This window comes from Neofelis nebulosa, chromosome 17, assembly GCF_028018385.1.
Source record: "Neofelis nebulosa isolate mNeoNeb1 chromosome 17, mNeoNeb1.pri, whole genome shotgun sequence".
Lineage (NCBI taxonomy): Eukaryota > Metazoa > Chordata > Mammalia > Carnivora > Felidae > Neofelis > Neofelis nebulosa.
In genome coordinates, this window is record NC_080798.1 from 20,345,395 (window position 1) to 20,369,170 (window position 23,776).

Genomic DNA, 23,776 nt, shown 5'->3' on the forward strand with positions numbered 1-23,776 from the left:
ATCACTATACCAAATTCAAGGTCAGCCTCTGCATATAGTACCTCAGATCCTTCAGAGCCTCCAGGGGGTAACGCACAGCCATAGATTTTTACTCCAGGATCTATAAAAGAGATGTCAAATACGTTAGTCATGAGCAGCTAAAAATATGGAAATCTAACTTGCTGACATTCTTTAGAAGTCCATGACAGCACTTATGAAAGGCACTACGGCTTTAGGGTCAGAGACTGATCACTCAGGAATTGTTTTCCACCAGTCCCTGCCCCACCCACACTCTGTCAATAATGTGCTCTGTGACTAACCACTACTGTCCCAGGGCCACAGAGAACCCAAAGGAAATTATTACTGCCTCCAAGAGTTCGTACTCTGGCTGGGGAGACCAAGGGTAAGACGTAAATAGAAAAGAATCCTATTAAACTGTGACACAGTTTTGATAAGAGGAGGAAACAGTTTCACATGGTGCTAGCAGAAATATAAACTAGTACAATTCTAGTACAATGCTATTACGCATGACACACAAAAAGCCTTAAAATACAGGTGACCTTTTGGGAATGGAAATTGGTAGAGCCACTGTGGAAAACAATACAGAGGTTTCTCAAAAAATTAAAAATAGGGGTGCCTGGATGGCTCAGTCGGTTAAACGTCCAACCTCCGCTCAGGTCATGATCTCTCGATTTCGTGAATTCAAGTCCCGCATTGGACTCCGCGCTGGCGATGCGGAGCCTGCTTGGGATCCTCGCTCTCCCTCTCTCTCTCTGCCCCTCCTTCACCAGCACTTTCTCTCTCTCTCAAAATAAATGAACTTAAAAAAATTTAAAAATAAAAATACCATATGATCTAAAAATTCTACTAGTCGGTATTTATCCAAAGGAAAAAACAAAAACACTAATTTGAAAAGATACACACACCCCTATGTTTATTACAGCATTATTTACAATAGCCAAGATATAGAAGCAACCTCAGCATCCATCAATAGGCGAGTGGATAAGAAAGATGGGGTATAGTTAAATATCCCACGGAATATTACACAGCCATAAGAAGGATGGGATCATGTCATTTGTGACGTGGATGAACCTAGAGGATGTTGTGCTAAGTATTGGCTGAGAAAGACAAATTTCACTCATATGTGGAATCTAGAAAAAAAAAAATAAATGAATAAACAAATAGCAGAATCAGACCTATAAATGCAGAGAACAAACTGATGGCTGCCAGATGGAAGGGGACTTAGAGATGGGCAAAATGGGTGAAGGGAAGTGGGTGATATAGGCTTCCAGTTCTGGAATGCATAAGTCACAGGGATAAAAGGCACAGCACAAGGAATACAGTCAATGGTACTGTAACAGCGCTGTATGGTGACAGATGGCCACTACTCTTGTGGTGAGCACAGCAGAACCTATGGACTTGTCCAATCACTGCGCTGCTCACCTGAAACTAATGTAACATTGTGTGTCAACTGTACTCAAATTAAAAAAAAATACAGTTGACTCTTAAACAGCACAGGTTTGAACTGCAAAGGTCCATTTACACACAGACTTTTTATAGTAGAGCTAATGCGAATATATTTACCTTAGGATTTTCTCAATAATAATTTCTCTTCTCTAGCTTACTTTATTGTAAGAATACAGTATTTAACACCTATAACATATAAAATATGTGTTAATTGACTGTTTATGTTATCAGTGAGGCTCTTGGTCAACAGTAGGCTATTAAGCAGATAAGTTTTTAGGAAGTCAATAGTAACATGTGGAAATATAACACCGTATGTTATATAAGTATATATATATATAATTTGTACTTGAAAATAAACAAGTAAATGTTATACATGGATTTTCAACTGCATGCAGGGTTAGCATTGTTTAAGAGTCAACTGTATCTGCATATTACTTTGCCCGGCAGCTTCATTTCCCTAAACGTGTAGCCACTAAAAAGTGTGCTAAAGAATTGATGACAATCAATATACATACCAGGTTTTTGTCGGCGAGGTCTTCTCTTTACTCGAGGGCCAATTCCTTGTCCTTCCTTCCAGCCCATTTTTCTTAGCAATTCAAAACCAATAGATAATCTAGGATATCAAGGCATTGAACGTGAACTTCCTTTTATAATACTGGAGGATAGTAAGAAATCAGCAGTCTTTGAGTCCCTGTCCAGCTCACACACTTGTGCCTGAGCCCTGAAACACGGCCCACTCCCATGCACATCAGAACCACATGGCCCTGCCGTTCTGGCCACAGCTCACTGGACGTGGGTGCACACCGAACCTGGGGAAGTCCATCCGTGTCCTCTCCTGGGCCTTTGGGATGGACACCTGGGGGCTCTAAATGGTCCTTGTCAAGCCTGGGGCCTAAGAAACCGTGAGTCTGAGGCTGCCACATCAGGCCACACAACCCAGGAACAGAACAAGGAGATATGCAGAAAGAGAGGGAAGAATGAGGCAGACCGGAGAGAGCCCTTGAGGCTTCTGAGGGAGGGTGGGAGGGAAGGCACCCGAGTTCCTAACAGCTCACCAGCCTCCACCAGCCCCAGCAGCAGAGCTGGTCACTGGAGCTCTAGAATACGCCATGCAATAAAAGCACAAGATCCTTTTGGCAAAACCCCCTTTTGCACTCAAGCTAGGCTTCTCCTACTTGCAACCAAACTACCTGTAATTAAGATCATTATGTATATGCAAAGCAGATGCCAAGATCACAAAAGTTAGAACAAAATTCTTCTCACTTTGCTGGTGTTATGAGGTCATCAAGCAGAGTAGCTCCAGGAATGGGGGCAGTAGCAGCTGCTAACTGCCTGGCCTTTTCTCGTATTCTATCTTTGGTTTTGGAAGCAAAATCATCCGTGGTGACAATTGCTTTAGGTGCTATCCCAAATTCACTAAGATCCTTTAAAAGAAAATTCAAACAGAATTACTTACATTGTTTGGTAAGTGATTAACCATAATACATCACGTAGCTTTATTTCTTAAAAAAAAAAGTTAAAACCACACAACTGATGGGATGCCTGCCTTGCTCAGTCAGAAAAGCATGCAACTCTGATTTTGGGGTTGTGAGTTTGAGCCCCATGTTGGGTACAGAGATTACTTAAATAAATGAATACGTAAAAACTTTAAAAAACAAACAAAAAAACTACACAGCCAAATTAGGCATCAGTGGAGCAGCTGACTTGTGTGTGTGTGTGTGTGTGTGTGTGTGTGTGTGTGTGTGTGTGTGTGTGTTTGCATGTGTGTGTGGAGCAGCTGACTTTATATCTGCCTTTAGGATCCTCACAAAAGCTAAGGCCGGTAGCCGAGGACAGGGCATGACGACGGCCACTCAGTGAGGCCACAACGGGCACAGCCAAGCTAGGAAGATAAGAAGTAATTAAAATCCAATAATTACTTCTATGGAAAGTAACTGTTGCCTCAGACAATATTTCAAAGGTCAAAGTGCAGGGGGCAAATCTCAGAGTCACAGTCAGCAAGCATTCCTGAGCATGTACGTGCTACCTTAAGTGTTTCTGCATTTCCTGTAGGCTGCCTTTCCGATAGCCTATGCCCTCCCTCTTTCCTCACAGAGCCCTGAAGCTGTGCAGACACCGGCCCCCTCGGTGCCACCATGCACTCCCGCAGTGATGTCCTGGTGTGTATGCTGGGGCCCAGGGAGAGTTAGGCAATAGGGGTTCGTATCTTATCTAAGCCAGTCCTTTGATCCCACTTCCACTGCCAAGGATGGCTTTAAGAATGAGCACGTAAAACAATCTGCCCCAGCAGACGTGAGGTAAGATCCCCGGTAGGACTTATGGGAATGGTTTCCTTGCTCTCAAGAAAAGATACCAAAGAAAAGCCCTCCTTCCACTAGGTGATGTGATCCTGGATGTGCCATCTGGAGCTACTGTAGCCACCTTGGGACCACAAGGAGGGTTGATGTAAGGACAAACTGACATGCAGAAGATGGCTGAGAAGAGTGGACACGGGGCCTCGCTGACATCTAGGCTTCTTGTTCCATGAGTCATGTTTCCATATAGATTATGCTAGTCAAATAGGAAGGGGACCTCCCCTTGCCTCTTACCTGCAACCTAAAGGATGTTAATATAGTGTTCTATTTTTTCTTTATCACAAATGAATCCATGACTAGGTTTTAAGGAAACAGAGGTTTAATTTTAAAGCAAAATGGAGCATGGGGTTCCTGGGTGACTCAGTTGGTTAAGCTTCCGACTCTTGCTGTTGGCTCAGGTCATGATCTTGCGGCCGGGGAGTTCGAGCCCCGCATCAGGTTCTGCGCTGGCAATGCAGGGCCTGTTTGGGATTCTCTGCCTCCCCCTCTCTCTGTCTGTCCCTCCCTTGCTCATGCTGTATCTCTCTCTCAAAATAAATAAATAAACATTTTTTTAAAAATATGAAGCACACCCTGTAGGCCCTAGGACAACCCCCCCCCCCCCCCGCTCCCATTTACCCCTAAGAAGTGCACAGTCATCGTTGTGTTAATGAGGTACCCAGGTGCCTGCACAGGGCTCCCTTTGACTCCTAACTGGTCTAGTCGCTCACCGTTCCTTAAACGGTGGTGTGCACAAAGTTACTGTCGGAGGCTGTGGACTCAGCTCCGTGGATACTGCACTTTTGGGGCAACTGGGGCTTCTTCAAGGAAATTTGCCTATGAACGACTTTCCTCTCCACCCTTAACTTTAGAAACTGGCCCCAGCATAAGATGCTACTCCAGTGAACAAGAATCCATTGAGGTACAGAGCACTGTAGTCCAAACTCCTAAAAGATAAAGCCTCGCAAACAAAGAAGCCTTCGTACACTGAACCCTCTGGGGAGACTAAGGCGCTACACGCATCCCACTGGCTAACAGGCAATTCCGGTTCTGCACACCCACCTCTTCATCCATGAAGTCTTCGGGACCAAGAACAGATTTGTCTGCTCTGTTCTGTCGTGAAGACACGAAGGAAGAGGGTGTCCATCCTTGAAAGAAAAGCGTTTAGAATATTATGATAATAGATGGTATGTTGGTTTATTACTAAATAATTAAATAATGCAATTATGTACTTGAAACCCCCAGTACCTACAAACCCTTAGCTACTTTCTATCTCACTGCTCATGTAGAGATAATTATACAACATAACTTTATTAATGCTCACAACTCTTGGCAGAAGTCAGTGGATAGGTTTCCTCCTAAGAATCTAGGACCAAGAGAAATCAAATTATACAGTAAAAGTGGAGATGGGGTGCGTAGGTGGCTCAGTTGGCTAAGCATCTGACTCTTGATTTCAGCTCAAATTATGATCTCACGATCGTGAAATCAAGCCCAGAGTTGGGCTCTGCGCTGGGCATGCAGCCTGCTTAAGATTCTCTCTCCCTCTCTCTCTGCCCCTCCCCCACTCCCTCATTCTCTCTCTAAAAAAAAAAAAAAAACAGAGAGAGAGAGGGGCGCCTGGGTGGCTCAGTCGGTTAGGCATCCGACTTCGGCTCCAGTCATGTTCTCACGGTTCGTGGTTCGAGCCCTGCGTCGGGCTCTGTGCTGACAGCTCAGAGCCTGGAGCTCGCTTCTGAGGGAGAGCTCGTCTCCCTCTCTCTCTCTGCTCCTCCCCTGCTCACTCTCTGTCTCACTCTCTCTCTCTCAAAAATAAATAAACATTAAAAATATTTTTTTTGAAATAAAAAAGAGAGAGAGAGAAGAAAGTGACATTCTTTTTCCAAGTAGATGTGAACCAAAAGATGCAAGGTCACCTTAAAAGGCAGGACCACTCTGAGACCAAGAGGACAGCAACAGACACCAACTTGTTAACATATGAAGACATAACATCAAGGGGCACGAGTCAGCTGTGAAAGGGTGGCTGGCACCGAGTCACAGAAGCAGCGCAGGCAAATTCAGGGTGCCCTGGCCCAAGGACTCAACCTGGCCAGTCTAAGGACAGGTAATGCCCATACCACCCCCAATTCCATCAAACCCCTGGGTCCTATAACTACCACGCCGGTTCCCTGCCCATAGTCACCAAGCATGTGCCATGCCTATACGGTGAGAATGGCCTGGAGATCAAATGCATCTGTAACCCTCTACGATACACTTTTGTAGTTTTCTCTGAGAGGGACACACCTCCTTTCTGATTTCCTACAAGAGTCCTGTGGACCTAAGGAGTATGGGGCAGATCTACTCTTGGTCAGTGGGTGGAGCAGGTTTCTGAGCAGGCCTGGGAGATACCCCCAGGTATCCGGGAGTGAGGATCAGCTCTCCTAGGCCACTGCCTTCCTCCACTTTGGATTTCTATAGTCTTTGCCCGATTTCTGTATAGTCCTTCTAATGGTAAAGAGATACTCCAGGGTATGAACGTATCACAGTCTTCCTGACAATCGTTTGAGCTGGCCTTATTACAATATATGGCACAGCTATAATCGCAACAATCAGCAACGTATTAGTGTACTTCTTTCGTCACCAACCCTCCTGCCACTTTTAACATTTTAATAAAGTGTGCTAATTTCATAGTGCCTTGGTTACCTTACTTTGCCTTTCTTAGTAATAAGGCTGAATATTAAATACAGCGTTTCTATCTCCTCTGGAGTAAACTGTTCAGATACTGTGGTCATTTGCTCATTGAACTGCTCTTTACACATTCTGGATATTGAACTTTAAACCATCTTATTTACCCCAACTATTTTTCTCACATGGCTTTTCTCATCTTTATTTTACTATTGTTCTATACAAGTTGTTCTGTATATATAAAAACGTGTCCCATTTTGTTCTCAACAATTGCTACATGAGTTACTCAGTTCCTCTTCCCTTCCTATCTGGCACATAAAAGTCATTCCGGTTTCTGTGTGAAAACATTTAAAAAGCATACGTGACTTTAAACAATGCAGAATCCATTATACTGCATAACATGAAACTTTTAACTGATTTTTCTTCAGGTTGAGAGCATAGACTGACAAGCATGCTGTGGTCCCCAGTGCCAGGAGAGAGCGGCTCTGACCCTCAGTGGCCTCACCTACAAAGCAACTATGACACCTGCCTTCCTCAGTCACTGAGACGCGGGAGACAATGGTTACCTGAGGGAATGTGTATGACAGCATTTTGTGTGTGGCAAGATGCGATGGTATAAAACGGAAGTCATTATCATCACTTAACCATCTGGTGAGAATATATCTTTTTTTTTTTTTCTTTAAGTGAAAGAAAACTTTCACTCTCAGGTTGTAACCAATGACCAACATACCAGTGGACTCTGAAAACATGCCAAATCTTGAAAGAGCACAAAAGTCTACAGTGTGTGTATTAAAGTGTTTAAAGAAGTTTTTTTAAAAAGGGAGAGGTGGAAGAGGAGGAGAATCTTATGATAGTTCAGCGATATGATATGATATGATAGCTACACGTAGGAAAATCATACCTTCTTTCGAGCCAACAGTGTTGAAGTACCCAGCAGAGAAACCTCCGCTAAAGGCCCCATGAAACCGTTTATACCTTCCTTTTTCGTCTCTGACAGTCTGATCCTGAAGAGGAATTGGTTTTTTTGGTCTTTCACCTGAAAAAAGTATTTTGATGAGAGAGAAATGGGTGGCGGATTAGAAAAAAATTTAGGGAAAGTGTCATTTCTTAAACATGCTGAATTGTTTACTTCTTGTAATTTCAAGTGTAACAAGTTTAATTAAGTTTTTTTTTTTATTCCTAGGCTTTACTAGCTTATGTAGTTTGTAAAGTAACACACTGTATCAAGCTTCTTTATAGTTCTAAGGCTATTATAGATGTTTCTTATTTCTGTTAGACACACGTTTTGACACCAATGGCCTGATTCCCACTAAAGTCCATCACATAAACTGAATTATATGGGGCGGGGGCGGTTCCAATCGTTGGAGATAAACTCTACTGGCAATGCCAGAGGCAGGTCGCAGGGCTGGCACAGGGCATGAGAAGGTTCGCGACACAAGGAACAGTTCTGTATCTCTTCTAGAACTTCACAGCATCCCAAGCCCAGAGTTTGTCCTTTGGTGTTGCCCATTCTCCCCAAATCCCAAATGTGTCCTTATTTCTGGCAATCTCCTGATTCCATAGTTACTGTTCTTTCAAATTAATCATTTTCCTGCTCTGCTGAAAAGGGCTGGCTTGCTACATCACATAGTGGAAAGGAGCTTAATAAAGTCTAAAAATTCCTTAGGTTTACACTTTCAGGTACTGTGTCACAAATTACTGGTTAATTTTATCCACTGTGATTCAGAATTCTGAATCTATTTAAAATAAAAAGTAACCATCAAGTTACTTTCAAACATTCAACACAGAAAGCAAGTTAGATGATAGTTAAAGGCACAGAGTTGAGGGTCACAACGCTTTCACCCCATCTTTACCAGGACCAGGACCTCAGTCATCTTGACTTCTCTATGCCTTGATTTCCTCATCCGTAAAATGGGGGTGACACGAATAGTAATATCTATTTCATAGAGTTGTTATGCAAAGTGAATAAGATAATGCCTATAAAGTGCTTAGCAAGAAGAGAGGTACACAGTAAGCACTTAAAATACTGGCTGCCATTATTATTATTATTATTATTATTATTATTATTATGTACAGTAGATAAGCCCACGTGTCCCTGTTATTTCAATAATTAAGCCAGTGACTACTTCTGGAAAATGGAACAAAAAGCAGAGGAACTTCTAGCCTCATAGTCCTACATTCTTACTAGTAGCTTGTGATGCCTTTACATCATTTCTGGAGTACAACCCATGGCAAGGCAGTCAAGAGTTGAGGTTTGGAAGATCAAGACATCCAGGTTCAAATCCCCCTACCCTTGCTACTTTGTGAACTTGGGCAAGTTACTTGATCTCTCCACACCTCAGCCTCCACCACTGTAAAGGTAGGGCAATAAACAGAACCTATCTGGTAGGCTGGTGCTGAGGAGGACCCACCACAGGCAGAGAGGTGAGCACAGTGTTTGGTCACAGCGAAGCTTGGTTAGTTAATATCAGCTACAATTTCATTTCACTCTAAGGAACTGAATTACAACTCGGGTCCCATGATCCAAGATTTCCAGTGTTTGGAAATGCGTCACACACAATCCACTACTACATGAGCACCTGGCACGATTCTTGGCTAAGGTGGGGTTTCTCAACTTTGGCACTATGGGCAGTTTGTACAGGATAGATCTGTGCCGTGTGAACTGTAGGATTTAGCAGCATCCCTGGCCCGTAAGAGCAGATGCCAGTAAGCATTGGTCTCCCACCCAGCACGGCCAACATCCGCTGAGGGGCAACATCATCCCCGATCGAGAACTACTGGGTTAAGGTGAGAGAGGGCACACCCTGCCAACTGGAGGTGCCATTCTTGCTCTGTTCCCAAGGTGCTCTTAACCTGGAAGGGGAGATAAGATCAGCAGACAGCTAAGTGGAACCTATGGCGGCAGATAATGAGGGCCGACCAGCATGGCCAGCTGAGTCCCACAGGGCTCCTGAGGGGGAGGCGCCACCTCTAATCACATCAGGAGAAAACTCCGGGGAGGAGGTGGCGTTGTGGCCAGGCCCTCTTGTAATTAGTGCCGCTAATAACAACACAGCCCTTCTTTTCACACATATTATCTCATTCTTCATAACTGATAAGCATGCTCTGATTAAGTAACAACCCTAAAGTCCACGGCTCATAAACACAAAGCTGAAATCAGATTTCAACTCTGCCTCCAAGCCAGGGATATCAGCCATACTATCCCTCACCATGGAAGCAACCCTGTACTAGACCCTGGGTGTGGAAAACTAGACACAACTCTGTCCCTGTTTCCAGGGCACTCAGAGCCACGCAGAGGAGAGCTGAATATATAAGAACTCTTCTGACAATGTACAAGGACCACAACATCACAGTCACCCTCAGCATGAGCAGAATCTGATAGCTGCTGATAGAGACATAATTCCCAACAGAGGCATTACCTCAATCAATAAATCGTAAGTCTGAAAAAGTAGTCTAGACTGACTAGAGGTAAGGGAAGGGGCAGAAGATGGAACCAAAAGGGCAGATAGTGCAAAGGGCCTTGCACTCAGTGCTTCAGGGTCTGTGGTATGCCTATGGGTGATGGGAGCCACAGACAGTCTTAAGTGGGAAAGCCATAGCATCAAGGAGGAAAATCGCCCTAAACTTAATCTGGGTACAGGATGAGCCAGAGATGATCCAGAACCAAGTAGAAGTATCTAATGAGGGTAAGTTCTGGTGCCCCCTTCCTTCCAGGCCAGAGGGCCTCTGTGCCTGTGGGTCTGTGTGTGACAGTTTGGCCACTATCTCTTTTTTTTTTTTTTTTTTTTTTTTTTTTTTTTTTTTTTTTTTCAACGTTTTTTATTTATTTTTGGGACAGAGAGAGACAGAGCATGAACGGGGGAGGGGCAGAGAGAGAGGGAGACACAGAATCGGAAACAGGCTCCAGGCTCCGAGCCATCAGCCCAGAGCCCGACGCGGGGCTCGAACTCACGGACCGCGAGATCGTGACCTGGCTGAAGTCGGACGCTTAACCGACTGCGCCACCCAGGCGCCCCTTGGCCACTATCTCTTAACCAGAAAACTTTTCCATCAGGGCCAGCAACTTTAATTAGGTACTGGAGTCCTTCCTCTACCAATGTTTGTCTAACCTGTCACAAAAACTTCAAAGCAGGAAGTAAAAGTGATTATTGGTCTAGTATGCTATACTGTAAAATGTACTGAGTGCATTTAAACTTCAAAGTGCTTGGGAAACATGACTCAATCTTCAAAAACTTCTAATAGTGAGAAGTTAAAGAGTGACTTTTAGACCCGGGTGGGGGCGGGGGGAGATCTACAAATCAAATGTCCCTTCCTTTCATTTCAAAAGCATGGTTAGGCCATTGGGCTTCATTTCAGATTCTGTGCATCATCAAAGAGGAGGAACTGGAAAAACGTAGGTCAAATAGTTGATGCTTACAATATGTCACTCACAAGGAAACAAGTGTGAGATGAGAAATACAGAAATGCATAAACAGCTGCCCAACACGGCTGTAATAACCTCCACCCATGCAGGTCGAACCCCTGCCCTCTTTCTGCATAGCTAACCTGAACCAGTTTTAAAAGGAATCCCATCTGGCCCTCTCAGGTTCCCTGCTAGCTTGTGGAGGTTGTTTCCTGTCTATATCATATAATTTAGCACTTGCAAACCTTGTACTTTTGTGCTCAACTAGATCTGAACTCCTCCAATACAGGATCTCTGTCAACAAATTCTTTGAGATCATGGGGTGATACGCCTGCCAATAAAGCTACCGTGACCTTAGGTTGTATTAAAAAACTACAGTCTAGAATGAAGAACACACTAATGGTAGCCCTGTTCTACCCACACTCTGGTCCCATACTTCGAGAAAGGCTCTGACAAATTGGGGTTTCAGGGACTTTAAACTGAACATATCAGAGAACTGAGGATGTTGAGTGAAGTACGGAGATGACTTAGAGGAAATGCAAGGGCTGTCTTAAGCACATAAGAAGCTTTCAGGAGACTAGTGTCCCTCTGTCTTTTGTAAGCAGAGGGTAAAGTAGGGCCAGTGTCTGGCAAAAGTTTCTGATGATTAGAACTGCTGGTAGGGAGGGGCACCTGGGTGGCTCAGTCAATTGGGCGTCCAACTTCACTTCAGGTCATGATCTCGAGGTCCTTGAGTTCGAGCCCTGTGCCAGGCTCTGTGCTGACAGCTCAGAGCCTGGAGCCTGCTTTGGATTCTGTGTCCCCCCCCCCCTCTTGGCCCCTCCCCCACTCGTGCTCTGTCTCGCTCTGTCTCTCAAAAATAAATGTTAAAAAAAAATTTTTTAAATAACTGCTGGTAGGGAAGGGTCTTCAGTAGAAATGCCCCAGAAGTACAACCAACCTGGCAGGATGCGATCAGGGTGGCAAATAAGATCCCACCAACAGGGGCGCCTGGGTGGCTCAGGTCATGATCTCTGGATTGCTGAGTTTGAGCCCCACATTGGGCTTGCTGCTGTCAGCCTGTCAGTGCAGAGCCTGCTTCAGATCCCCTGTCTCCCCTCTCTCTACCCCTCCCCCGCTTGAACTCTCTCAAAAATACATATATTAAGAAAAAAAAAAAAAAGGTCCCACCAACAGGAGGTCTGCAAGTAACTCCTACCCACCATGCTCCCCATGCTCCCTTTGTCCTACCCACAGGGCTAGCACTGCCATCAGTCCTTCCTGGGTACTCAATACATTGCTGAACAAATCAAGTCATTAAGGAATCAGACCAGAAACAGGGGTAAGAACCTTGCCTCATCTTGCCCTCACCCCCACATCTCAGCAGCAAGTCCAGTCTGCTCTGCTTTCAATGTGTACCTCTACCCAGACCATTTCTTACCACCACCACTGCTAACACCCCAGTCCATCATCATCATCTCCAGACCGCTTTTTGCTAATATTTCTCCTTCGCTCTTGCCCACACCTCCCCCGCCAACCCGTCTATTCTCAAAATCGAGAACAGAATAATCTTAAAAATATACATCTCTCCCTTGTGTAAAACCCCACAATGACTGTCCTACACTCAGTATAAAATCCAAACACCCTTACATACCAAGTAAGATGCAGCCCCTGCCTCCCCCTCTGACATCCTCTTCTGCCAGTCTCCCATTGCTGCCGTCGTCGGCTCCACCCACAGCAGTCCTGCCTGACCCTCAATTTGTCCAACTGGCTCTGACTTCAGAGCTTTTGAGCTTGCTGTTCTCTCTGCCTGAAATGCTCTCCTACCCAGATCTTCGTATGGTTGGTTCCTCCCTCTGTTTCAAGTCTGAGCTCAAACGTCCTCTCCTAGGGAAGACATTGCCTGACCATCACCACCACCACCCCCCAGTTCCCCAACGAGCCTGTTTCGTCATCTTTCTGTTTCCCACCCCTCAGGGTCTCTCATCCGTCGCTCCAGAGCGTGGGCACTCCAAAAGCACCGAGCACGCTTCTTTCACCGCTGTTCCCGACACCAGTAGCGAGCGAGCCTTAACCCCGGGGCCACAGGAGGCCCGGCACGGGGTTGGGCGTTTTTGCCCCGGATCCTGGACCTGTTTGCCACAGACCCCGGCGACCAATCTGGCCCGCACCTTCTTCCAGCGGCTCCAGGCCCGTCCCATAGCTGACCAAGTCCTCTTCGCTGTCACTGTCCAGCGCCGCCATCCTGCTCCCTTCCGGGCCCCGCCCCCTCGCTACGGAAGCGTCAGAGGGCCAAAAGGCTTCCGCCCTTTCTCCTCCGCGAACCAAGGCGATGCTGCAGGTGCAGGTGCCCGAAGGTGTTGGCCTGGCTAGCCTCTCGCCACTGGTCTGTGCTTGGGAGATCTCAAATCTGTCTAGTGAGAGCCAGACCCGGTAGGAGTTACCTCGGAGGCTCTGGCAGCCACGACATCCTAGCTCCGCGACTAGCGGGTCAGGCGGAGGCGCCTGGGAGAAGCTGAGAGGCATCCATCTGTCCCGCCGCGGGGCTGGTGCTCCGTGACTGTCTGCCCACCCCCACCTGTTGGTCCCTGTCCCCCTCTCCCTTTCAGCTCCCTCCCATCCCACCCTCACTCCCACCCCCACCCCGCCACCTGTCGGGAAAGTGCCTGTGCTTCCAGCTACACACACTCACAAGCGTTTTGTATATATCACCCTTAGGTTTGCATAGGTGGAGTCCCCTTCCAAACCTCTGGAAGGAGTCACAGACACAGGAACCCCGATGTCCATGGTTAAGGCAGCTCGGGACAAGAAAGAAAAGAAGAGAAGAGAAATAAGAAAAAAAGAAAAGGAGGGCAGGGGAGAGGAGAGGAGAGGAAAGAAGGGAAAGGAAAGGAAGGGAAAGGGAGGAGGGGAAGGGGGGGAGGGAAGGGGAAGAAAACTGAAAAGAGAAAGAACAGGAGAAAGGGGAAACAAAAAGCCAGCAGACCAGCAAAAGGCTCCTGTGAGGTAGGGTGGGGACTCTCAGGACATTCTCACTGAATCTAAAGAAAGAGCCATCTCTCAAGTGGAGTGCTGTTATCTCACCCCCAAACTCCTTTTTTTGCGGAAGGAAAAGATGAAGCTCAGCTAGGAAGGGGTGAGGTTGAGATGAAAACCAGATCTGGAAGTCCAGGCTTTCCAAATGAGGATCAGAAGTTGGCATGAGTCAGAATCACTAGGATGTTGCTAAAATTCCCTTTACCCATCCCCCAGGGCTTCCAAATCAGAATCTCTGGGAGTGGGGCCGTGGCTTAAGCATTCTAAGCATCCTCTGATCTCAAGGCCTTGCATTCACTATTCCCTTGGCTTGGAATGTCCTTCTCCCAGATACCACATGACTCGTTCCCTCACCTTCTTCAGTTACCTGCTCAAAGGTTACTTTCTCCATGAAGCCTTCTCTGCTTAAAAACACGTTCCAGTTTGCTATCCTCTCTATCCCCCCTTACCCTACTTTACATTTTTCCACAATAATTATCACCTTTAACATATCACATAATTTTATATGCTTACTTATTTTATCTATTATGTTTTTCTACACATTGAAACTATAAGCTCCACAAGGACATAGATCTGAGCCAGATTTTCTTATTCTCGTTACTGTATCCTCAGAGCTTACAACAGTACTTGGCATATAGTAAACACTGAATGAATCATTTGGGGGAATAAAAGGGATGAATAACTAGTTAAGTAAATCATGGTACGTGACTTTAAAAACAAGATTTTTTAAGCAAGTTTTAAAAATAGCCACAGAATTGTTTGACACTTCCCATTGACAATAAGAGTCTATGTCCCCCTCCCCTTGAATCTAGACTCTCTGACTGCCGGACCGAAAGATTACAAAGTGATAATATTATATTCCCCACACCCAAGCTTTAAAAAACCTGCAGATTCCGGGGATACTGACCCCGTAAATCCAACCTCCCTGCTGTGAGGAAGCCCAGGCCACAGGGAGAGGCTTTTCTGTAGATATATGACCTCGCCTGGCCCCAGTTAACAATCAGCATCAGTGGCCAGATATTTGAGTGGGGAAGCTCCAAAATGACACCAGTTCCAGCAATCATCTGAGCAGCTACATGTGAGACCCAGAGCAAGACCTCTTGGCTGAGGTTAGTCACCTCCAGGAACCATGAGAGATAGCAATAAAATGATTGTTCTTATTTTAAACCATTATATTGGTGGTAGTTTGTTAGCAGCAATAGGTGACTGGAACCATCTATATAACGGAATAGTATAAAGCATTAAAAAATGTTGGTGAGGAATGATCTCCAACATGTGTTGTTAAATGAGCAAAACAAGGGGTGAGACAGAGCACATAGAGTGCTGCCAGTAATATTAAAAGAAAACATAAATAGCTGGATTTATTGTGGCTCTTATATGCACAGCCTGGACACATTCACATATAACATGTTTCTAGTAAACTCCCCTAAGACACGAGTAACAATGGTGGCCACTGATCAAAAGAAATCAGGTTAGAAAGGGTAGAGGTAAGCAATATTGTGCCATTTGAATTTTTGTTTTTAGCAGCATCCCGGGGTTTTTTTTTCAAAACATTTTTATGTCAGTGGCTTGGTTTTGGTTTTAAAGGTTTTTGTATGTATTAGTATGTACTAATGTACTAAAGGAAAGGCATCTTTTTGTATCTTGAAGCCCTGAAGGGCCCCAGGGTCATCATTTGCCCATCAACTGTCCTTGTGCATATAAATGTAGACATCGACAGCAAAGAAGATTGGGGGCTAATCCACACACCCAGACAAATCACGAAGGTCTATGATTTCATTTCTAAACTACCAGCTTATTTTCTTACTGTTTATAATTTCCAACAAGACAAGGAAAACCCAATAAACTTATTATTGAGAGTTGTACTTAATTGGATTCCTGACAATCATTAGCATTTGGTAACAACCACTTTCTGATTCCTGATCACTGAGGTTCAGGGGAACAAGGGCCCTTCAAACTTCCTGCAGCTTCCCCAAAGAGTGGTTCTCAGCTGTCTCCTGGGTATTTTCAGGATGACTGGGTACTCCATCTGTGACCCTGGTCACTTACAACCTCATACTCCTGATTCTTTGCAGCAGGAACCTGGAGACCGCATGTGTTTTACGTAAGCTGTAGCAGCCTAATCACCACAGACTCTTCCTTTCTTACGTAGACATGCAAAAGGGCACAAATCTCAGCATCTTATCGGAAAACTGCAGATAGGAAGATGAGCTGAATCACCTGGGTATGGAGTAATTTCTTCTTCGTGGTGGTCACTCATGGCAGTAGGATGGTCACTCATGATGTACAAAGAAACCTGCTCTATGTGCTTTGGAATCAATGTCATTCATCTTCTCTCATTGTGTTTTCTTTTTGAAATATCACATTGGGGTGCTAAGTTGGTTAAGCCTCTGATTCTTGATGTCAGCTCAGGTCATGATCTTGAGGTTTGTGAGTTCAAGCCCAGCATTGGGCTCTGCACTGACAGCATGGAGCCTGCTTGGGATTCTGTATCCCCCTGTCTCTGCTCCTCCTCTGCTCAGTTTCTCTCTGCCTCTCTCCCTCTCGAAATAAATAAATAAACTTAAAAAAAAAAAGAAATATCATATATATATGAAAAGTGCACAAATCGTAAGCACACAGTTCTATTTATTTTCACAAAGTAAACACATCCATATAACAATAAGCCGATCAAGAAATAGAAATTTTCCAGAATCCCAGAAGCAATAGTCCCAGAATGGACTGATTTTGTTTTATACTTTGCATAAAATGGAATTACAGTATTTTATGGCTTCTTTTGCTCAATGATATTTTGGGGGGCAAAATATGTTGCTCACAATGTATTTGTTGCTTGTAATAGTACTATGTTCATTTTCATTGTGTAAAGTTTTTCATTGTGTGAGTATGCCACAATTGTTCATTCTACTGTTGATGGGCATGTGGATAGTTTCTGGTTAAGGACTATTTTGAAAAGTGCAGCTGTGAACATTCCTGTACATGATTTATGGTGAACACAACATATGCATGCATTTCTTTGAGTTATCTACCTAGTGTTGGAATTGCTGGACCATAAGCTAGACCTATATCTGCTTTAGATAGATATATTTAGAAAATGCCAGTTTTCCAAAGCTATACTCCCACATTGTTGAGATGCTGGTCGCTCCCCGTTATCATGAATATTTGCTTGTTTGTTTTGCCATTCTGTCACTTATTTGTTTTTATCTATAATCATATCTTCTCAGTATGCCAAAATATCTTTCCTTTTAAATCACAGGAACAGGATAGTGTAGCATTGTATGTGATATAACACCAGACAGTCTAATTTACCGGGCTGGGGACCTCTGAACCTCAGTCTCTTCCTCTGTAAAACGGGAATGGTAAAGTACTCACTTGATAGGGTCGTCGGAGGACCAACTGAGATCATGCACATGGAGTGCATTGCACAGTGCCTGGCCTAGAGTAAGTGTGCAATACACAACTTTATGTGTAAGATCCTAATATATAGCTGGGGAAACTGAAGTCATGAGGGGTTAAAGGATCTGGCCGAGGTGACTCAATAGGAGAGCCTGCCAAGACTGATGTGGCCTTTATAGTTGGTGCACCTCTACGGCACCGTATGGCTTCTAAGAATTTTTCTTTATTTTTATTTTTTTAATGTTAATTTATGTTTGAGAGTGAGAGACGGGGAGGGGAAAGGAGGGGCAGAGAGAGGAGGTTCAGAGGATCCAAGCCGGGCTCCATGCTGACAGCAGAGAGCCCAATGTAGGGCTCGAACCCACAGACCATGAGATCATGACCTGAGCCGAAGTCAGATGCTTAATGGCCTGAGTCACCCAGATGCACCTCTAAGATTTTTTAAATAAAAATTGCAAAATCTTGGGGCGCCTGGGTGGCGCAGTCGGTTAAGCGTCCGACTTCAGCCAGGTCACGATCTCGCGGTCCGTGAGTTCGAGCCCCGCGTCGGGCTCTGGGCTGATGGCTCGGAGCCTGGAGCCTGTTTCAGATTCTGTGTCTCCCTCTCTCTCTGCCCCTCTCCCGCCCGTTCATGCTCTGTCTCTCTCTGTCCCAAAAATAAAAAATAAAAAACATTAAAAAAAATTTTTTTTTAAATTGCAAAATCTGGTCTATAAGTTACAATGAATTTTCATCATTTAAGGATGACCTTGTATTTTCTGCTTTTAATTGGGCAAATATCCTAGGATTCTCCTGGGGAAGATGCATGTCAGAGAGGCCAATGCACCTTTTGTCAACAAGCAGGTAGGTGTTAGGAAGTAGGATTTGCATTTTACTTTCAGGAACTGGGTCCCTGGACAGTCAACCACTGGCCTCAGCCAGATGGTAAGACGAGGACTTGACAAAATGGCTGTCTGCAGTTCAGATCTTAATCTTTTGCCTACCTGGGAAATTCCCACCCCAGCTTTTTTGTTAGGAGCCCAGGGGCTCCTCCGTGGCTCATGTGACACACACCACCAGTAGGGTTGACAAATAGAAGGTTAGATGTTACTCTCCTGCTGGGTCAGCAACGGCAGTTCTCCTTTCCTGATCAGAGTGGGATCAAAGATATGGCATCAGGCTGGTGGGCCTTCTGCAATAAGCCACAAGAGTGTAGAGATGTCTGGTCGTGCACAGCCCCAAGCAGTGACACTCAGATGGCTCATGTGTTCTGCTGGGACTCACAGGAAAGTGCTCCTTTTCCTCTGAGGATCCCCAGGAGACAGCCTGAGGGTGGGCTGGTGTGTTTAACATGTTTCTTACTCTTGTTCTCCCTTTTTAATGAAAGAAGCAGTAGGGGCATCTGGGTGGCTCAGTCGGTTAAGCATCTGACTTCAGCTCAGGTCACGATCTCACGGTTCGCGGGTTCAAGGTCCGTGTCAGCCCCTGTGCCGACAGCTCGGAGCCTGCTCTGATTCTGTCTCTTTCTCCCTCTGCCCCTGCCCTGCGCATGCTCTGTCTCTCTCTCTCTCAAAAGTAAATAAACATTATAAATTAAAAAAAAAAAAAAGCAATTCAAGAAGGCAATGGTGACGGGCTATGTTAAATAACAGATTTGGTTTTCACTGTGTTCGCTTTTATTTGTATCTCTCCATAGGGTGAGGTACTGTTGGTTTCCCACTTATGGTTATGACATAATTCTCTTTTAACATAAAGTTTGTTTCAACAAAGTGAGGAATTTTAAGGAAGACTATTAGGTCAGTAATAGTGCAAGTGACCCATACATGCGACGAATTGTAAAGTCAATTGGAGCTTCAAGGTGGTGGAAAATGACAAAAATCTGAAGGTGTTAGGGAAGGACGGAAGTCAATAGGCCTGAACTAAAACCGATCTCAGCCACTAACAGGGGTGTGCCCTTGCCCACTTCACTCCTCTGAACCTTGGTCTTCTCCTGGGGCAAATGGAGATTATTTAATCCCTTTATTTGCAGAAGGGTCATGAGAATGAAACACAGTATCTATAAACTTTCTGGCTGGAGCAGAGGTTCTCTTATTGATAACTTCATTACTGGTAGTAGTAACCTGCCACCCTAGGATCCTTGAAACAGGAGGGACTGTTTTCAACTCCCAAAGTGGGCGTGGCAGGTTTCCAGGGCGATGGATTTATTGCAGGATGACCGACATATGCTGATGTTAGCTTCATAACTCGTTTCTGACCTTAAGAGAGCCAGGAAGTTTTTGCATCACCCACAGATTTTCCCAAACACCTGTCCCAGCACTGAGCTGGTTAGGACTCTTCGGGTTCTTTCTTAGAATTAAAACAATCCTCTGGAAACGCTTTTTCTTGTGCCTCGTCTCAGAATCTGCAGGCAGCATTGATGAGGAAGTTTTTTTTGGTATTTTTGTTGGTGGGTCTTTTGGGGGGGTTGTTTTCTGTTTGTTTGTTTTTACATTTACTTGGTTGTTAGTCCTTCATTGTTGTCACTACTTATTTTAAATTTTTTTTCAACGTTTTTTATTTATTTTTGGGACAGAGAGAGACAGAGCATGAACGGGGGAGGGGCAGAGAGAGAGGGAGACACAGAATCGGAAACAGGCTCCAGGCTCCGAGCCATCAGCCCAGAGCCTGACGCGGGGCTCGAACTACGGACCGCGAGATCGTGACCTGGCTGAAGTCGGACGCTTAACCGACTACGCCACCCAGGCGCCCCGTCACTATTTATTTTAAAACTCTTGAACAACCCCTGATATGCACACATTTTTCCCGCCCCCGCCCACCCCCCCCCCCCCACGTTTTTTTGAAGAGAAGGAAATGTGTAGCTTGTTTTGAATGCAGACGGTGTTCGGTTCTACCGGAGGCATTTACGGCGACAGCCAAACGCAGCAGCGACAGCGCAAAATTGTCCCTCGGTTGGGGGAGGGGGTTAGGGACAGCAGGACAGCAGCCGGGAGGGGCGTGGCCCCGCGGGCCGGGGGAGGGGGGCTTCCGGCTCGGGCCTCAGGATCCGCCCCCGCTGTCTATTGGTCAAAGGGGGTTTGTGGTGAGAGGGTGGTGTGAACCCCGTCCCAATAGTCCCCCCTTTTGCTCCTAAGCTAGGCGCGTCCCTACACCCCGGCTAATGGCTTTAACATGCATTTTCGTCGTAGTTCTGGCAGCTTGAGAGAGCATGATGTGGCCCCATTTTGCAGCTGAGAAAACTGAGGTTTTAACTGGTAGAGGTGCTCAAGGACATCCACCTCTATGGCACAAACCTCTTTCTGGGGATCCCCCAGCACCATCCGCGACCCTCAGCGGATCCGCCTAGTCTCTGCAGCGAGGGTGGGGGGAATAATTAGGTTGACCGCCACGCCACCAGGTCTGAGTCACCCACCTAAGGCCCGCAGGGGCGCAGCCAGCTCTCTCTCAGGGTCCCCGACTCGGGCCTGGGTCTCCCCGGGCCGGAAGCTGTTCCCGACCGCTCGGCTTAGGGTCCAGGACTCTCGCCGAGCCCTCTACGTGGCGTCGGGTTTGGTCACTGTCCCGCGGCACCCGTGGTCCTTCTGGGAGGGGCCACGACTTCCCCCGCGCTCGCTGCGTTTACCCCCAGGGCTCCAGCAAAGGGGCCGGGTCCCCAGCCCCGGCCTTGCTGCGGCCTCGGAGACCCCCGGCCCGCCTCTGCGCCACAGGACTGAGACAGCAAACAGCGAAGCCCAGATTAGGACCGAGAGGCTCGGAGAAAGCGAGCGACGCGCCCCGGGGCCCCGGAGGCTAGCCTCGGGTGCTTGGGGCGCGGCTCCCCAGGCCACTCTTGAGCCGGGGCGGGGCCTGGGGGCGTGGTGTCGGCGGGCGGGGCCTGGTCTCCAGGGCTCCCGGCCTGGCCTGGGGCGGGGCTGGAGGGGCCGCAGCGCAGGCGGGCGGGGCGGGGGCGTGTCCGGGCGCTCTCCCAGACCGACGCGCTGCGGTGCCTCACTCAGTCTTCGCTCCGCGCCCGCGCCGCCAGCATGACCGACGCGCTGCTGCCCGCGGCCCCCCAACCGCTGGAAAAGGAGGGCGACTGCTACTTTCGGAAGGTGGGCGGCTTCGGGTGGGCGGGGAGCCTACGGACTCCAGACCTTCTGCCCCCAGGCTGCGGAAGGGGCTTCGGGAGCTCGGGGCCGGGGTCGACCAGGCCAGGAGGGGGAGGGGGCGCACCGGCCTGGGGTGGGCGGGGCAGAGGCTCTGGGCGAGGGCTCCGGGCGGTGGTGTACCGGGCGGCCAAGTGCAGGTGGCTTCCGGGGCTGGGGGCGGGGAGGGGCTCCTGGGGCTGCCCCGCACAGGTGGCGGAGGAGGCTGGGGGCCCGGAGGGGTGCCCCGGGTCACCTCGGCCGACTATCCCGCGCCCCTGGGGAAGGGATCAATTCCTAGTTGTGGAGGTGTCCGCGGCCTTGCTGCACGTTGGGACCCGAGCCCACCTTAGACCCGAGCGCTTGGCGGGGTGGAGATAGATCACCCCAGGTGGCTTGGCGTTCTCCTTCTGCCTCTAGAACGCTTCCAGTGTCCGCTTCTTCGACTTTTAGAAGGAAAGGGAGAGCTGCCGGTGGGAGGTGACCTCTGCGTTGCCCCCTTTCTGCCCGAAGTCTCCTGGGAGGGAGTGCGCGCGGCAGACGTGAGGGCGCGGCCTCGCCCCTGCTCACTTTATGCTAAAGAGTATTTATCTGATTGTTGGAAAGACCCGCTACGAGTGCTGGCTTGGCGGGAGATTGTTATTTCCGTGCGACCCTCCGTACGCGCCGCTGGCCCTGGGATAACAGCCCTGCAGCCCAGTCCGTCAAAAGCGACCCCAGCTCGCAGAGCTAGGGCGCTGAGATGCCCGCAGGTTGGCATGAAAATGCTTTCGAACCCGGAGACACGGTGAGACTTTCCACCCTGCCTCCTTGTAGGTTCCAAAGAATCTAAAAATAGCCTTCGGAGGTTGGCCAGGTTTGACCCGGTGGGTTGAGAGATTGTTTCTTTATAACCCATAAGACCGAAGGCAAAGTGTGTAATTATAAATAGGGAAGTGAAACTTTCTCAGTCAATGCTTAATTGTTCAAAGCCTAACGATCCAGTCGGTAAATGATCTTGGCATCTTCTTCCACATGACACAAACTTTGGGCTTTTCTCTTCGGTGAGGAGCAGTGGCCCCAGGGGGTGGGCGGGGGGGGGGGACTGGAAACAGGTGACAATAGAGTGGGAAAAATTCTTTTTGGTTAAATTGCTTTTCACATTAAAAAAAGAAAAAGAGTAGTTTTAAGGTATATTTAAGTTCAAAGATGTCATCATGGAATTACAGGATTATAACTTCTAATTATGTGTGGCATTTGGGGCAGAGGATCACAGGCCATGGAATTGCAGAAGGAGGTGGAGCCTGGGAATCCCTAGATCTTGGTCCTCAGGCCCCAGAACCTGGCTGCCACCCTGGCAAAATTCCTGTGTGGCCTTCAGCAAGTTGCTGCCTCTTCCTGGGACTTCATTTCTTTCCTGAATTGTTTGTTCTCTGAACAGGTGGGAGTCTGGACCCACGGCAGCATTTGGGGGAGATGACAGAGGGAGGGGTAGAAGAGATGTGGAACGCCTGTGAGGGTTCCATTCCCAAGTCTTCCAGAACAGGTGTTCCAGGGAAGGATGTGCACAAGAAAGAGAGGGGATGGCTGGTGGGGGAACTAGGAAAGGATGCAAGGTTGGGTGTATTTTATTTTATTTTTTAAAGATTCTATTTTTAAGTAATCTCTACACCCAATACGGGGCTCGAACTTACAACCCCTGAGATCAAGCGTGGCATGCTCTACTGACTGAACCAGCCAGGTGTCCTGGTTGGGTGTTTTTTTAGATGCAGTGTCTCTGGTGGTAAATGGGAGAATCATGGGTATAAAATAAGGTGAATCACTGGTTTACAATTAGAACCATCTCTATAAGAAAAGGAGATCTTGTAATGATCGTAGTGCTACATCATACCAGCCCAAAGAATGTTCTTTGTACCAGAATGATAAAAGGTGTTGATGGTGAACCTTTCTCAATTTGTGATCGGAGCCAGTTTGACCTAAAACGAATGCTCCCTGAATGAAAGAGGTAGATGTTCCACAGGTGAGAAAGGGAGGAAGAGCACTTTAGGTAGCCAGAAGAGCAAGGGCAAAGGCATGGAATTGTGAGCACTTGTGAGGGAGCCCTCTAGGGTGTGGAGGTGTAAGTGGGAACCAGGCTGTTCAGGGTCACGCATCCTGCTAAGGAACCTGGGAACCTCAGGGACCCATCAGAGTGTTTCAAGAAGGACCAGACATGAGAGATTCGTGCCCCAGAAAGCTGAGCGATCTCCGAGTGGGGGATGGGGGAGAGGCAATGGTGGGGAGGTAGGGAGGAGTTGGGGATTTAGTCTCCTGAAGTTTTCAACATCTCTGCCCTTTCTGCTCTGATACCATTGATGGACCACTGCTGGCTTTTCAGTTATAAAGTGCTGTGTAAACACAGCCTCACCACCCATCCTAATGACCAGCTTGCACCACTAACTTAAACC

The 23,776-nt window shown here is 47.1% G+C and overlaps 2 protein-coding genes across 3 annotated transcripts in view; one reads left to right on the plus strand and one right to left on the minus strand.

Moving 5' to 3' along the window:
* The window catches only part of GPATCH1 (G-patch domain containing 1), a 40,200-nt gene extending 27,086 nt beyond the window's left edge, over window positions 1-13,114 (minus strand). For both annotated transcript variants that reach the window (XM_058706150.1, XM_058706149.1), the window contains exons 1-6: window positions 12,993-13,114; window positions 7,342-7,476; window positions 4,842-4,927; window positions 2,710-2,870; window positions 1,962-2,059; window positions 42-100 (exon numbers count right to left, since the gene is read on the minus strand). In XM_058706150.1, coding sequence (XP_058562133.1) covers window positions 42-100; window positions 1,962-2,059; window positions 2,710-2,870; window positions 4,842-4,927; window positions 7,342-7,476; window positions 12,993-13,065 — 612 coding nt within the window. In that variant the 5' untranslated portion in view covers window positions 13,066-13,114. The remainder of the gene's footprint in view (window positions 1-41; window positions 101-1,961; window positions 2,060-2,709; window positions 2,871-4,841; window positions 4,928-7,341; window positions 7,477-12,992) is intronic.
* Window positions 13,115-21,181: 8,067 nt separating this feature from the next.
* RHPN2 (rhophilin Rho GTPase binding protein 2) overlaps window positions 21,182-23,776 on the plus strand; it is a 60,712-nt gene continuing 58,117 nt past the window's right edge. Inside the window, exon 1 of the mRNA XM_058708234.1 lies at window positions 21,182-21,317. Within this exon, the coding sequence (XP_058564217.1) occupies window positions 21,249-21,317 (69 nt within the window). The 5' untranslated portion in view covers window positions 21,182-21,248. The remainder of the gene's footprint in view (window positions 21,318-23,776) is intronic.